At 33.0% G+C, this 16,231-nt stretch overlaps 1 protein-coding gene across 1 annotated transcript in view; it reads right to left on the bottom strand.

Moving 5' to 3' along the window:
• LOC114335693 (uncharacterized) overlaps window positions 1–16,231 on the bottom strand; it is a 33,875-nt gene that overhangs the window by 16,323 nt on the left and 1,321 nt on the right. Inside the window, exons 2-3 of the mRNA XM_028285973.1 lie at window positions 11,176–11,303; window positions 1,918–2,147 (exon numbers count right to left, since the gene is read on the bottom strand). Coding sequence (XP_028141774.1) covers window positions 1,918–2,147; window positions 11,176–11,303 — 358 coding nt within the window. The remainder of the gene's footprint in view (window positions 1–1,917; window positions 2,148–11,175; window positions 11,304–16,231) is intronic.

Here is a 16,231-nt window from a genome sequence, read left to right as displayed (position 1 = left end):
GAACACATTGTTTATAAGGAGAGTGTCGTTACTGCGTATCACATACCCTGCCCATCTGAGTCTATTTGCCTTTATATATCTGACTAGATTTTCTTTTTCGAATAGAGACTCTAGCTCGTTATTTTATCTGCGTCTCCATTCGTTTGTCACGCTGTCTCTGCAAGGGCCATATATCATTCGAAGGATTTTACGTTCCCACACCAGCAATTTATTTACTTCCCTTTTTGTTAAAGTCCATGTTTCGCTTCCATAGGCGACTGCTGGTCATATTATAGTCTTATATATCTGGATTTTTGCACCTCGCGAAAGAAGTTTTGACTTCATTAGATGTTGCATTGCAAAGAAAGATCTGTTTTCTGCCATGATTCTCGTTTCAACTTCTCGCTATAATTTGTTGTCATTTTTGATTGTTGCTCCTAGATATTTAAATCTTTTAACCACTCCGAAGTTGTGATCCTTTATGGTAATGTTTTGCCTTATTCGCCGTCGTTTTTGTTTTGAGACGACCATGTATTTTGTTTTGTCTTTATTTATTTTTAGACCGATGTTTCATGCAGCTTTTTCAAATCTCGAGAAAATATCCTTAATTTCTAATATTAATTGTGCTGCTGGGTCTACGTCATCGGCAAAGGCGAGTATTAATTTTGCTCCCCGAGCAGTTATGTCTGATTTGATTTTTGGGTACATTTTTCGCATGATATATTCTAAGCCCAGGTTAAACAACAATGGTAATAACGGACCTCCCTGTCTCAGTCCAGGATTTACGCAGAAAGCATTTGATATTTTCCCCTATTCTAGCTCGTGCAAAGGAGTTACTTACACACATTTGTGTTACGGTAGCTAGTTTCTTGTGTAGGCCGAGCTCGATCATTGGCTTCCATAATGTTGCACGATTAATTGAATCATAAGCCTGTTTAAAGTCTATAAAGATCTGATGAACGTCCTGATTATATTCCCAATATTTTCAAGCATTTGTTTTATTGTAAATAGTTGATCAATAGTCGATCTGAATAGCAAGCCGTCGATCTGATTGGCTTATAAGCAGATGAATTATTGTTACATACCGCTTTAGAAGCAATATCGACAACAATATTGGTAAATTGTCATGAAAGCTGCCCAGGCCTAAAATTTTGGGAACGGTACTCAAACACATTTGACTTAAATATAATTCGGTTGCAGAGCCGGTTATAACGTACAGATCTGAGTATTGCAAGTGACGATGGAAGAGACGAAAAACTAAAAATAGTAGAAAGGGACTGTCTAAAAAGAACGTATCGGACATTCACACTTGCTCACATCCCAAAATTGAGAAATAAGGAAAACAAACAAGAATGATTTAAGTACAACCCCTAAGATACAATAGAATTCAAACAATTTTTATGTTACGTACATGTAATGTGAATGAAACATTTCCAAAAGAGGTCTGAAACTATGCTACATGGAGTAAAAGAAAGACAGAAAGACCAGAAATAATAGAATGCAGGGAAGGAATTAGAGGAATAATGAGAGATATAGCCACACATGAGGAGGAAAGGACCGACTGAAAAAGGTGGAGATCAATGTGCTGGATAAGGTAAAGGCTGTAGAATATAATGAAGTGTACTTTACTTCAAGCCACAGCGAGAAGCTGAACTACCTGTCTTAACAATGGCAAGTGTGACCTTGCTGAAGCATATTTTAAATAATGGTTTTTCTAAAAACCAAAAATCTAACGACAATCTTGAGACATGTTAGGCAGTTTGCCGGAGACTGATATGTACTAAAAGTATAAATAAATAATTACCGGGAATAGAAAATGAACGACGCCGTATCATGATAAGCCGAATATAACTAAAGAAATGAATCAAGTAAAAATCAAAAAACACACTTGTAACAAAATAGAAAATAACTTGGTTTCTCCTATTTGCTATTACTTACCATGAGGATATCTATAAACACCTTCGCCAGACATTCCAAAATAATTCCATTCCCCTAAATACCTGCTTCCCGTGCAAAACTGTTTCACAGGTTTTCTCCGTTCCGACTTCAGAGCCCACTGAGTGTTCAATCCAATGATGTCAACCATGGATTTACTGGATTTACTGGACATTTTATTTACATATCTCCCATATTGATCAGGAGTAAAAGGAACCTTCTCTGAACCCCTTCTGGTAAAATGAAATATTTTTAGGTCGATGGTTATAAAACTGATCAATAAGATTTGCGGTTTGATAAGAGAGGGCGTTGCTACTAGCCTAATTTTATTTTGTTATGTTGCTACACTCTTCTTATGAACGTCTGTAAAGTTTTACAAGAATAAAAAACCGCTAAACGCCGTAAAAATGAGTGGCGCATAAAATATTCCAGCTACAAAAGATCTGATATGAATGTTACGTGGCGCGAAAATGGATTTTCATTTGATGCAAAACAAAATTTTAGTTTTATTTTAAAATATTTTTCCATAATATTTGCTAAATTTGAAGTAAACGCGCCACAAAAGAGTAACTTTGATACAGTTTGAATTTTGAAACTCTTTTGTGGCGCGTTTACTTCAAATTTAGCAAATATTATGGAAAAATATTTTAAAATAAAATTAAAATTTTGTTTTGCATCAAATGAAAATCCATTTTCGCGCCACGTAACATTCATATCAGATCTTTTGTAGCTGGAATATTTTATGCGCCACTCATTTTTACGGCGTTTAGCGGTTTTTTATTCTTGTATCAGGAGTTTTTCAAAGGTATTTATAAATTAAATGTATGAAGTTGAATGCAATGTTCCTCTATTACACGTCAAGCTTTATAAATTGTCACCTTTGTTGCATTATCTCCCAAATGATCTAGTGTCCATCGAATGTACACTAGATTTTTTTCTATTCGAAATAGATTGAAAAAAAAATATATTGAGATGGCCGGTAAATGAAGTCGGATTGCCCGTTGCCAGATCAAATTTATCGTCGTAACAACTACAACTACATAAACCATTTGGGGAATAATCGTTAATTGGATTATACTTTTGCATCTTAATAACTTCTAAACGGCTTAACCGATTTTGATCAGTAAACATGAGTTTGAAACGTATTAACCAGTAGTATCTGATGGATCTAAGGTCAAGTATGATAACTGAAGCTATTACAGGAATTATTGAGCTTTCGAAACCGTTCTTCCCAGAGGAAATAGATTTTATCATATTTATGAAGCCTATAACCTAAAAATTCGAATTTTCCCGGATATGAGGTATACATCGTTAGATTCGTCTTGAGTCAAAATTTTCAAAGTTTAGTTTTTCAGTTTTTCGGCTATACTGAGCCGTGTATATGTCTGATCCTGACGGCTTAGACACCATTTGAAAGCTTAAGTCAACACTATTGATTTCATGTATTTGCGGTTCTCCTGCCTCTTCGTGATCCGAATATATATATATACCCCCAAAAATATGCCGTTTTGTACTTACCAAGTCCTATAGCTGGATTATGGGTCGTCAAAAGTAACAAACTACACCGGTTCTAAATCGCCCCTGACCCCCTCTTTAAACACAGAGAAAAATATCAAATCGGTTTAACTTTCAAACACACATACATACATATCCACAAATATTTTCCCTTTTTTAAATAAAAATTGAGTCACATTTCTAAGCTCTATAACTTTTGAATGGTATAACCGATTTTCAAAATTAGACATGCGTTGGAAAGGTAATGATCAGTTCTATTAGAAGCCGCAAAGGTTGGACAAATTTTTAAACTTTTTGGGAGTTTTGGTGACGAGAACGAAAAAGAGGCCCTAAATAGGAAGGGCCGTAAAATCTACACCCTTGGACCAAAATCGATGGTTGACATATAAATGGGTGAGTCTTTTCTGAACTTTAAGATGGGAGTTGGCCCAATTTTCAATTCAGTCAGATTTAGAAAATCGAAAATTTTGTGTATATATAGTGTCGCGTGTAGGGTGGTGTGGGTGTGCGCCACTGGCGAGAACTGCCGTTCTCTGGTAATGTTCAAAATTAGACATGCGTTGGAAAGGTAATGATCAGTACTGTTAGAAGCCGCAAAAGTCGGACTTAAATTTTCGAAGTTTTTGACAGTTTTGGGGACCAGAACGAAAAACAGACCCTAAATAGGAAGGGCCGTAAAATCGACACCCTTGGACCCAAATGGATGGTTGACATATGAATCGGTGAGTTTTTTTTTTCAACTTGAAGATGGGAGTTTGCAAAATTTTCAATTCAGTCAGATTTAGAAAATTGAAAATTTCGTATATATAATAGTGTCGCGTGTAGGGGGGTGTATTTCTGCGCCACTGGCGAGAACTGCCGTTATCTGGTAATCATTCCGATATAAAACTAACAGCTTCGATAACTAATAAATCGAAGACTATTAATTTTATCAAAAAAATGTATAATGAACATTTTTTGCTTATAATTAATATTTTTACCAGCATTTGTGGTCAAAATATAAAAAAAATTTCCACCCTCGAGGTGAGGTGGCAACCACCCAATGGTAAAAGCGTCTTTCGGCATCATATAGATTTTGATCCTTGGACTATCCACTACTTATTGTCAAATTTTTAAGCAAATCGATCCATGCTGTAAAAATGCGAAGTGAAAAATTTCAGTTCCTGGACTAATTCTACTTTTGGAGCTCTATAACTTCTGAACGGCTTACCTGATGTTGATCACTAAACATGAATTTGAAACGTATTGACAAGTAGTATCTGATGCATCCAAGATCGAGTATGATAACCGAACGTATTACATTAATTATTGAGCTTGAAAAACCGTTTTTTCCCATAAGAAATAGATTTGATCATACTTATGAAGCCTATAACTTAAAAATTCGAATTTTCCCAGATACAAGGTATACACCGTTAGACGCGTCCTGAGTCCTTCTACAGACGCTCAATTATTGGCGAAATTCGTAGGTTGAAATTTTGAGTAATTGTCGAAAAACCAAAATTTTCAAAGTTTAATTTTTCAGTTTTTTGGCTATGGTGAGCACTGCGTATGTCTCAGCGTGATCGCTTAAAATCCATTTGAAAGCTTAACTCGACCCTATTGATTTGGTGTATTGGCGGTTTTCCTGTCTTTCCTTGAACCTAAGATATATACGCCCAAAAAATATGCTATTTTGTATTTACCTAGTCCTCTAGCTAACTTACGGGTACTCAGAAGTCAAAAATTAGACCGGTTCTGAATCGGCCCTCACACCCTCTTGAAACACAGAAAAAAAAATTCAGATCGGTTTAACTTTTCCACACACATACATACATACATACATACATACATACATATCCACAAACATTTTCCATTTTTTAAATAAAAATTGGGTCATATTTCTGAGCTCGATAACTTTTGAATGGTATAACCGATTTTCAAAATTAAACATGCATTGGAAAGGTAATGATCTATGCTATCAGAAGCCGCAAAGGTCGGGCTTAAATTTTTGAAATTTTTGGGAGTTTTGGGGACGAGAACGAAAAACAGGCTTTAAATGGGAAGGGTCGTAAAATCCACACCCTTGGACCAAAATGGAGAAGTAACATATGGATGGACGAATCTTTTCCTAAACTTTAATATGGGATTTGGCCCAATTTCCAATTCAGTCCGGTTTAGAAAATCGAAAATTTCGTGTATATATAGTGTCGCTTGTAGGGGTGTTGTGCGCCACTGGTGAGAACTACCGTTCTCTGTGGATTTCAATCTGTCAATTCATCTATTTTTTACAAGTCAATTATTATAAGCAATGAAACAAAATATCAAAATTATGCAGACCATCTCAAGCAAGACATTCTAAATAAAATGTCTTCAGTGGACATTGACCCAAACTTCGAAACATTGCAAATAAATGAAGATAACACCAGTCCCCCTTTCAACATTTATGAATTTAATTGGGCCATAAATAATAAAAAATCATCAGCCACAGGTATGGATGACATATCCTATCAAATGATTAAACACCTTCCTTTTAGAATGAAGCATTTACTAATAAATATATTTAATAATACAGGGTGAGTTTTTAGTGCGGGATCGGTTGATAATTCCATTATGGTATAGAATATCGAAAAAAGTTATTTAGAACAAATAATGTAGGCAATGATATTATCTAGGCTTGAAAAATATGTCCATTTCTACAGGGTGATCAATAACTGCGTGGTATATCAAACATATAATTTTTTAAATGGGACACCCTACATATTTTTTCATATTTGTATTCCTCCTATAATTCTTAATCATATAATATATGGTTTTGCATTACTATACAGAGTATTTAACAAGTTATGACCACTTTTATTTCGAAATCCCTATTAGATTAACACCATGTATGCAAAGAAGTAATTCATAAACAATAAATTATTTTATATAATAATATAAACAATGTTCTGTAGTTTTTAAATTAAGTTTAACTGAAATCATTGACAAATATTTGTATACAGGGTGAACTACAAAACCAAATTACGATTTTCTCAAATTTTTTAAATGGATCACCCTATATTTTATTTTTTAGAAATATTGTGCTTATGATATTCTTCGATTTTTATATAGCATTCCCTATATCTAAACTTGTCAGTTTCCGAGATATTTTCAGTTTACTTCAAATTTCGGGATTACATTTAATTTTTCTACTAAAATTACAAAGTGTGTATTGAGTGATAATATAACAAAATTATTTTAATTCAATAAATAACTAACAGAGAATATAAACCATTAGAATATGCAATAAATGTGTCAATAAATATCATATTAAGGAATTATCATATTTCCCTAATATACAAGAATCGTAAAATTCCTACAAAAAAAATATGTCTTGTGAGTAGTAATATAACAAGATTATTTTTATGTAATAAACAACTCACACAAAACATAAATCAAAACAATATACAACGGATATAACAGTTTTTAGGTTGTATTTTAAGCCAAGAAATTTTTAGTAACACATTCCTAATTGCAGATGGTGACGCGCAGTTATTAATACTATAATTTTCATACTAATTTTCATTAAAATGCATCAAGAAATCCCTACTTTCTTAACACTCGTAGTCAAACTAGGTGATCTATAAATGTTAAAGGTGCTATTGTTTGCGATTATTTGATTATCCCACATTTTTTTGACGGTTGAGGTTTTTACACGGCGGTGCTCCAGTTCTTCCAAAATTGATTGTTTCATGTGGGGCTATATAAAAAAGCTTGTATACCAGAAGCATTCAACAACGCCTGATGATATGAAAAATATAATAAGAGGATCTTTTAATAATATTAACTTACAGAAATGTTAAGAAATGTGGCTCGGTCATCTGAATATCGGTTACAAAATTGCATAGACGTTGAGCGTGGACATTTTCAACATTTACTTTAGACTTATATCCTTAACATCACATTAATTGGTACATTCATTAAATATTGTTATGGTTTATATTAGCCCAATAAATGACCGTTTTGGAGTGTAATTTTTAGGGGCAACTCCGAATTGCATGAAAATTTGGATTTAGGTTCTACTTACCCTCCACTTCAAAGTTGAATTTATCCCGTTGGTTGCTTTTACTTGTAGGGTGACAGTCACCCCTTCTTAGGGGGTGAAAAACGCGTGTTTAAAATAAGCCCGGAAATGGATAAATTGACCGATTATAAGCAACTTTAGTCCTATAAAGTTTTTTACGTAAGTCATTACTTTTCGCGTTATTCGCAGTTGAAAATGTTGATTTTTCAACAAAAAACTACGTTTTCAGACCGTTTTTCGCAAATAACTCAAAAAGTAAATATTTTATCGAAAAAAAATCCTTAGCAAAAGTGTAGCTTATAAAAAAACAAAAAAAAAATTGGTGTGTCAGTAAAGTATAGAAATTGAGAAAAAGCAAAGTTGTAGCTTATGAAAAATACGTTCTTATTCGTCTAATTCCAAATCGAATATTTCAACGCGAAATCACCGAAAAATTAAGCACTTTTCGGGAAAAGATTATTAACATTTTTAAAGTATCTAAAAAAATATTTATATTTGTTTTTTAAAAAAGTTTCTGGCACCAAAAATAAACGAGTTACACTGAAAAAAATAGTTGGCGCATTTTTTTGGTAAAAAAATTGTGAAAACCTCCCTCTATTTAGCACACTAAATAAAATTAATCGTTGCCGCTTTACCATTTATTTTAACTGTATATATATTGTTTATATGATCTGTAAGTTTGATTGGCTTCAAGTGCTTATTTTTGAAAAAATTTGGTTTTACAATAAAACAAAATTTTCTAAAATTTTTTGAAAAATTTCCTGTTTTCAAAATAACTTAAAAGGTATTAGTGATAAGAAAAATCTTAAAGAGTAAAAAAATATAGGTTTTGTTATTATAAATATGCTAGTTTCATTTTGTTTTTCTGCAAGACAAAAATTTGTTAAGATATGGCTTTTAAAAATTTGCTACACTCGTGACTAGTGACCCGTTCAAGATTTTTGAACTATAACCCTTTCAAAAATAAGCACTTTACACCGGTGAGACTGACAGATCATATAAAAAATAGATAAGTAAGTAAATTCTTTGTAAAGCGGTATCGATTAATTTCATTTGAGAAGCTAAACACGGGGAGATTTGTATGATTTTTTTACAAAAAAAAAGGGGCAATTTTCTTTTGAGCGTAACTCGCTTATTTTTAATGCTAGAAACTTTTGTGTACAATTCTAATAAAGCATTCTATAAACACTTGAAAAAATTTAAATAGGTTTTTTCCGAAAAGTGCTTAATTTTTCGGTGATTTCACCTTGAAATATTCGATTTGGAATTAGACGCACAAGAACGAATTTTTCATGAGCTACAACTTTGTTTTTACTCGATTGAAAGACTTTACTGACACACATTTTTTTTTCAGTATTTTAAAGGCTACACTTTTGCTAAGGATATTTTTTTCGATCAAATATTTACTTTTTGAGTTATTTGCGAAAAACCGTCGGAAAACATAGTTTTTTTTGTCGAAAAATAAACATTTTTAATAGAAAATAACTCGAAAAGTATTGACTTACATAAAAAACTCTATAGAACAAAAGTTGCTTAAAATCAGTCAATTTACCCATTTCTGGTTTTATCTTGAATATATGTTTTTTCACCCCCGAAAAGGGGTGACTGTCACCCCCCAAGTAAAAGCAACCAACGACACAATTTCAACTTTGAAGTGGAGGGTAAGTAGAACCTATATTCAAATTTTCATGCAATTCGGAGTTGCCCCTGAAAATGACACGGTATCGCCGTATTTCCTGTTCATTTACTGGGCTAGCCCAATAAATGACCGTTTTGTAGTGTAATTTTCAGGGGCAACTCCGAATTGCATGAAAATTTGGATTTAGGTTCTACTTACCCTCCACTTCAAAGTTGAATTTGTGCCGTTGGTTGCTTTTTCTTGGGGGGGGGTGATAGTCACCCCTTCTCGGGGGGTGAAAAACGCGTGTTTAACATTAGCTTGGAAATGGATAAATTGACAAATTATAAGCAATTTTCGTTCTATAAAGCTTTTTAAATAAGTCAATACTTTTTGAATTATTCGCGATTGAAAATGTTGATTTTTCGACAAAAAAACCACGTTTTCAGACCGTTTTTCGCAAATAACTCAAAAAAAATATTTTATTGAAAAAAATATTCTTAGCAAAAGTACAGCATATAAAAAGACAAAAAAATGGTATATCAGTAATGTCTCTTAATTTAGTAAAATAAAGTTGTAGCTCATGAAAAATACGTTATTATTCGTCTAATTCCAAATCGAATGATTCAAGGCAAAATCACCGAAAAATTACGCACATTTCGGAAAAAGTTATTAACATTTTTAAAGTATCTAAAAAAGCTTTATACATGTTTTTAACTAGCCTAAAAATTTTCTAGCATTAAAAATAAACGAGTTACACAGAAAAAAAAATTGGCCCCTTTTTTTGGTAAAAAACATCGTGAAAACGTCCCTCTATTTAGCACACTAAATAAAATTAATCGTTGCCGCTTTACCATTTATTTTAACTGTATGTGCATTGTTTATATGATGTGTAAGCTTGATTGGTTTGAAGTGCTTATTTAAAAAAAAAAATGGTTTTATATTAAAAAAAAAAATTTTTTTTAATTTTAGAAAAATTTACTTTTTTGAAAATAACTTAAAAGGTATTAATGATAAGAAAAATCTTAAAGAGTATAAAAATATAAGTTTTACCATTATAAATATGCTAGTTTCATTTTGTTTTTCAGTAAGACAAAAATTGGTTAAGATATGGCTGTTCAAAATTTGCATAAACTCGTGATTAGTGACCCGTTCAAGCTTTTTCAACTATCTCTCTTTCAAAAATAAACACTTTAAACCGGTGAGACTGACAGATCATCAAATTGTTTGTAAAGCTGTAGCGATTAATTTCATTTGGGGAGCTAAAGACGGGGAGATTTTCATGATTTCTTTCCAAAAAAAAAGAGGGCCAACTTTATTTTGAGCGCAACTCGCTTATTTTAAATGCTAGAAACTTTTATAAACAATGAAAGTAAAGCTTTTTATAGACACTTTAAAAAAGTTTGAATGGGTTTTTCCCGACAGGTGCTTAATTTTTCGGTGATTTCACCTTGAAATATTCGATTTGGAATTAGACGAATAAGAACGAATTTTTCATGAGCTACAACTTTGTTTTTACTCGATTTACAGACTTTATTGATACACCATTTTTTTGGCTTTTTCTAGGCTACACTTTTGCTAACGATATTTTTTCGATCAAATATTTACTTTTTGAGTTATTTGCGAAAAACCGTCTGAAAACGTAGTTTTTTTTGTCGAAAAATAAACATTTTCAATCGCAAATAACTCGAAAATTATGAAGTTACGTAAAAAACTCTATAGAACAAAAGTTGCTTAAAATCAGTCAATTTATCCATTTCCGATCTTATCTTGAACGTATGTTTTTTCACCCAAGAGAAGGGGTAAATGTCACCCCCCAAGTAAAAGCAACCAACGGCACACTTTCAACTTTGAAGTGGAGAGTATGTAGAACCTAAATCCAAATTTTCATGCAATTCTGAGTTGCTCCTGAAAATTACACGGTATCGCCGTATTTCCTGTTCATTTACTGGGCTAATAACAAGTGTTTTGATGTACAACGAGAATAAATATACTGAAAAATAAAGTGTATTTCAAACAAAAAATTGTGTTTTTCTTATCGAACCGCAAAACTTATTGAACAGCCTGGTATTTGTTATTGCAAACTTACTTAAAAAATACTGATAGTCTCTCTATTGAAGATGTAGAACTTAATGTATAAGATTTATGCGCACTTCTTTTAGTGTCCGAATATGATTTGGAAAACATGTGTTCGTAGTGCGACGAATCCATAGACCACTAAAAATATTTTTAAATGTGCCATGAGATAAATTCAAATTCAATGCCAAAGCTGTCACCCACTGCCTCTTGGCAGTTTAAACATTTAGGCGAAAAGTAGTTTCTTAATTTTTTACTATTCTTAATTAAAATGTGTTTTGAAATAAAGAAATTACATATATTCGTCCTTTGTGTCAATTAATTTAATTAAAAAAAATGGCCACCCTATATAATTTGTTATGCCAATGTTTCTATTACTGTATAGAGAATTGAATAAGCTTTTAAATGAGCTAGCACAGGACCCCTATTATCCTTTAAAAAATTATCGATTACGTCAGCACGCCCAGATGAATGACGTCTTTAGTATGATATGCCAAAAAATCATAATTTAAAAAACTCCTCAATAAACCTCCTCAATATATCTATACCTAAGGTATTCATCGGTACTAAATTAAAGGTTTTTTTTATTCCATAAGGAGTCAATACCAGAAGAGAATCCTTTTTATGTAATATGTTTTGTTAGAAATGACTGAGTCTATAAAAAATTTTCGAAAATGATTTTTTTCTTATAATTGTAGAATTTTGCATGGTTCTGGAAAAAGTAAATAAAATTTTCGGAAAGTTGAATCTTCATAATAGTGTGCTTCATTAAAGCACCGGATTGACTTTAAAACTTATAACTGTAATTTCAAAGATCTTTACAAAAAAATCTACATTCAAAACTACATACAATCAAATTTTATCAATCTTATATGAGGTAGGTATGTAAATTTGTTTTTCTATTCGAAGGATGTATGTAACTCTACACTCCTGCCGGAGTTTTTGCCACTCTCTTTGGGCTGTTCCCATCCAGGGAATCAGTCCGCATTAACATTTTGGTATTACAATAATTATAACTACAATTGGTTGTGTGCTTTTTTCTACATTCGTTCCTGTTTTCACTGATGGTTACCCATTCTCTAAAGGCCCATTTTCACGGTGAAAACACATATATTCATGCAAGTCGTCCGATCCTATCACTCATTTGACGACTAGTTCCACTGCAGTTCGCTCCATTTTTCGTAAAAAAAGCCTATGGACTTGCGATAATGCACACACGATTTTTTAGGGGAATTCATTGAATTATATAAAAATTTTCCGCCTTTGTGGCAAGTGAAAAATAAAGACTAGTACAGAAATCGCAATAAAAAATCGTCGCTTCGTATGAGGAACTTATAAAAATACACAAAAATACAAATATAGGGACAGTTAAGAAAAATAAACTCGTTGAGATCGGTTTACAAAAGGAGTTGAAAAAGTGACGGATAAGGAAAGACTACAAATTTTATCAAAGGATGAAAAAATATTGGATTTCATCACCCCAGTGATACGTTTGACTTTTTCTTCTTAACGTGCCCTATCAAGTCCCCTTGACGTTGGCGATTAACATGGCGAAACTGTCTCTGTCTCGAGCTATTCTAAGTAGGTGTTCTGCTTTCTTTATTCCTGTCCACTCCCGGATATTCTTCAACCAAGAGGCCTGCTTTCTACCAATTCCTCTGCGTTCTTCGATTTTACCCATCATAATAAGTTGAAGAATATTATACCGGTCTCCACTTACTACGTGTCCAAAATAGGCCATCTTTCTATATTTGATATTATCAAGCAGCTCGCGGGTAGCATTTGCTCTCTTAAGGACTGCCACATTTGTCAGCATAGCCGTCCATGTTATTTTCAGTATACGTCTGTGCAGCCACATTTCAAAGGCCTCCAAACAGTTAATGGTGGATATTTTTCATGTCCATGCTTCGACACCATACAAGAGGACTGACCAAATGTAGCATTTAATCATGCGCTTTCGAAGTTGAAGTTGCAAGGTATCATTACAGAAGAATGACCTCATTTTTAAAAATGTCGTGCGGGCTATCTCGATTCTACATTTTATCTCTTTATCTGGATCTAGCTGTTCAGTAATATGGCAACCAAGATATTTAAAACTGGGTACTCTTTGAATTAAATGACCATCAATATATAACCGTGAATCTTGATGGGCCAAACGGCTAAATACCATGTATTTTGTTTTTGAACAGTTTATATTTAGGCCAAACTCTCTTCCCACTGTGTCAATGGCATTTAAAAGGTGTTGTCATCCATTTATATCATCACTTAAAATAACTGTATCATCTGCATAGCTGATTGTATTTATCAGAATTCCATTAACTTTCACACCCCATTTCAAATTATGCAGCGCTTATTTAAATATTCTATCTGAATATAAATTGAATAACAGTGGGGACAGTATACAACCCTGTCTGACACCTCTTTGTATTTTGCATATTTCTGTTGATTTTCCATTTATTCAAGCTGTCGCTGTTGGACGCCAGCATACTTTTTCTATGATTCGTACATGTTGACTATCAACTCCTTTATCCTTTAATATTTTAATAATTTGTGATGTTGTACTCGATCAAAGGCCTTCTCATAGTCAATAAATACAGCAAAGACGTCTTTTCTTTGATCGCGGCATTTCTTGAATAACATATTTAATGCAAAGTGTGCGTCCCGGGTTCCCAGTCCATTGCTGAAGCCAAATTGTGTTTCATCCTGGTCTTCTTCACATTTATCTCTGATTTTACTGTGAATGATACGTAGAACGATTTTCAAAGTGTGGCTCATAAGGCTTATCATTCTATAATCGCTAAAGTTTTTTGGACGTTGTTTTTTTGGTAGGGTTATGAATTCGGACTTTAACCAATCTTCAGGGATATCACCAGTCGAATAAACATCATTGAAAAGTTTGACTAGTATTCCAATGTTTTCCTCATTTATGAGCTTTAACATTTCTGTAGGTATGTTGTCGGGACCAACGGCTTTCTTTTTTTTTTGCCAATTTTATAGCATGTAGTATTTCTGATTTCAGTATTTCTGGTCCTTCACCTTCATCTAAAGTCTCCAGTTCTTCCTGTCTATCATCATTATACAGTTCATTTATATAATTATACCAGGTAGTTCGAATTTCGTGTTCGTCTATTATCATTTTTCCCGACGAATCGGTTATAGTATGTGGAGTTTTTTTATGATAAAGACCAGCTACTTCTCTAACTTTTTAAACATATTAAACGCATCATGTTTTTCATTCAACTTTTCTAATTCCTTGCATTTATCCTCCATGCATTTTTCTTTAGCTACCTTTATCTTTTGTTTAATTAGTTTCTGTTTTTCTTTGTATTCTGTTTTGTTATCTTTCAGTTTTCTTCTCTGCTCCATCAATTCCAGGATTTCATCAGTCATCCATTGTTGTTTTATGTGCCTCTGCATCGTTGTTGTATATTTTTCCATTACTTTCCAGGTATTTAAACGTGTTTAACACAGTTTCAACAACGTACACGTGTTCAACACAGGTATAAAATTTTTAACATATTTCTTGAATTTAGATGTTATAAATATGCCAACTCCATTCCTATGATGTACGTCATCTTCTACACTTCCAGAATAGTATAGTGAAGTTTGACACATATGAAAAACACATCGAAGATAGTCTACAGCAAATTAAACCGATCCAAGTAAAATTCGTCCAAAAACTTAGTATTGACGCGACGTACTATTCCAAGGAGAAATGTAATAGCTTAATGTGAATTGTAAGTTGAAAGTTACAAGACCGAGAATCTTACCCAACTCATCATGGACAAACAATCTGGCCTGAGTTTTTACAACCCCAATAAACAAATTGCGCACCAACCTGGCATGGAACAACTTGCACATCTACCTGGCATACAAGGCATTCCTTAGCCCTCACCAGTACTGACAGAAATATTGAGGCCAGTTACCACTTCTTCGTTGGCTGATGTCACAACTTGTTTTGATTCAAATCGTTAATTTTTTACACTTCTACCTGTTTATAAAAAATAAAGAAATACATACCCCTGCCTTTCTTTATTTAAGAATAATAATAATTATGTACTTCTCACGTTCTCACCAAGCTCAAGACACTGGATTGGAAATGAGGTATAAACCGGAAGGGAAAACGTAGTGTGTATAAACTGTACAAAACGTAAAAAACGTTTTGCATGACCGACAAAACGTTCAACAAAACGTAGCGTGAAAACCGGCCTTAACTCTCATCTTCTTAAGGTCACAGTCTATCTGGTCCCCCCACCTAGTTTTGGGTCTCCCCCGTAGTCTGCCTGATACAGTCTTCCATTTGGTAATTTTCTTGATAAAGGCTTCTGGATTTCTCCTTTCTCTATCTGTCTTGCCATGAGTCTGTGCCTTGATAAATCTCACGATGAAATAGTAGTGGACTTTTGAGAAAAAATAAATATTTTTTGTTATACCTTGTTTAAGATTGATAAAATTTGATATAAATAGATAGTTGCACCTTAGGTTTTTGCACCAAGAAGAGATTTTTATGAAGAATAATTTTTTATTGTAAAATTAACAATAAAAAATTTTCCCATATGGTTTCAAATTACGCAGACACTATATCGTTGGACTATATCGTGTTACACCAGTCGCTTGGTATACGTACAGGTACTACAGTACTACAGTACTAGTAATAAAGTAGTAGAATTATACAGGCTGACCCAAAAATATTGGTCATAAATAATTATACCACAGATTCTGGGTTCAAAAATAGGTTGATTGAACCTTACTTACCTTAATACAAATGTGCACATGAAGTTACAAAATGAAAATATTTTTTCCAATATATCGAAAACTATTAGAGATTTTTTACTGAAAATGGACATGTTGCATTCTGATGGTAGGAGCATCTTGAAAAAAAAAAATATAGTGAAATTTGTGCACCCCATAAAAATTTTATGAGGGTTTTGTTCCCTTAAACCCACCTAAACTTTTGTGTATGTTCCTTTTAAATTATTATTGTACTACTATTAATTAAACATAATGTTTTCAAAACTTTTTTGCTTCCTAGTACTTTCTCGAAAAGCCAGTTTTTATTGAGATATTTT

Source organism: Diabrotica virgifera, chromosome 7 (genome assembly GCF_917563875.1).
Source record: "Diabrotica virgifera virgifera chromosome 7, PGI_DIABVI_V3a".
Lineage (NCBI taxonomy): Eukaryota > Metazoa > Arthropoda > Insecta > Coleoptera > Chrysomelidae > Diabrotica > Diabrotica virgifera.
The sequence above is the reverse complement of the archived record's forward strand: the minus strand, read 5'-3'. Positions and strand labels throughout refer to the sequence as shown.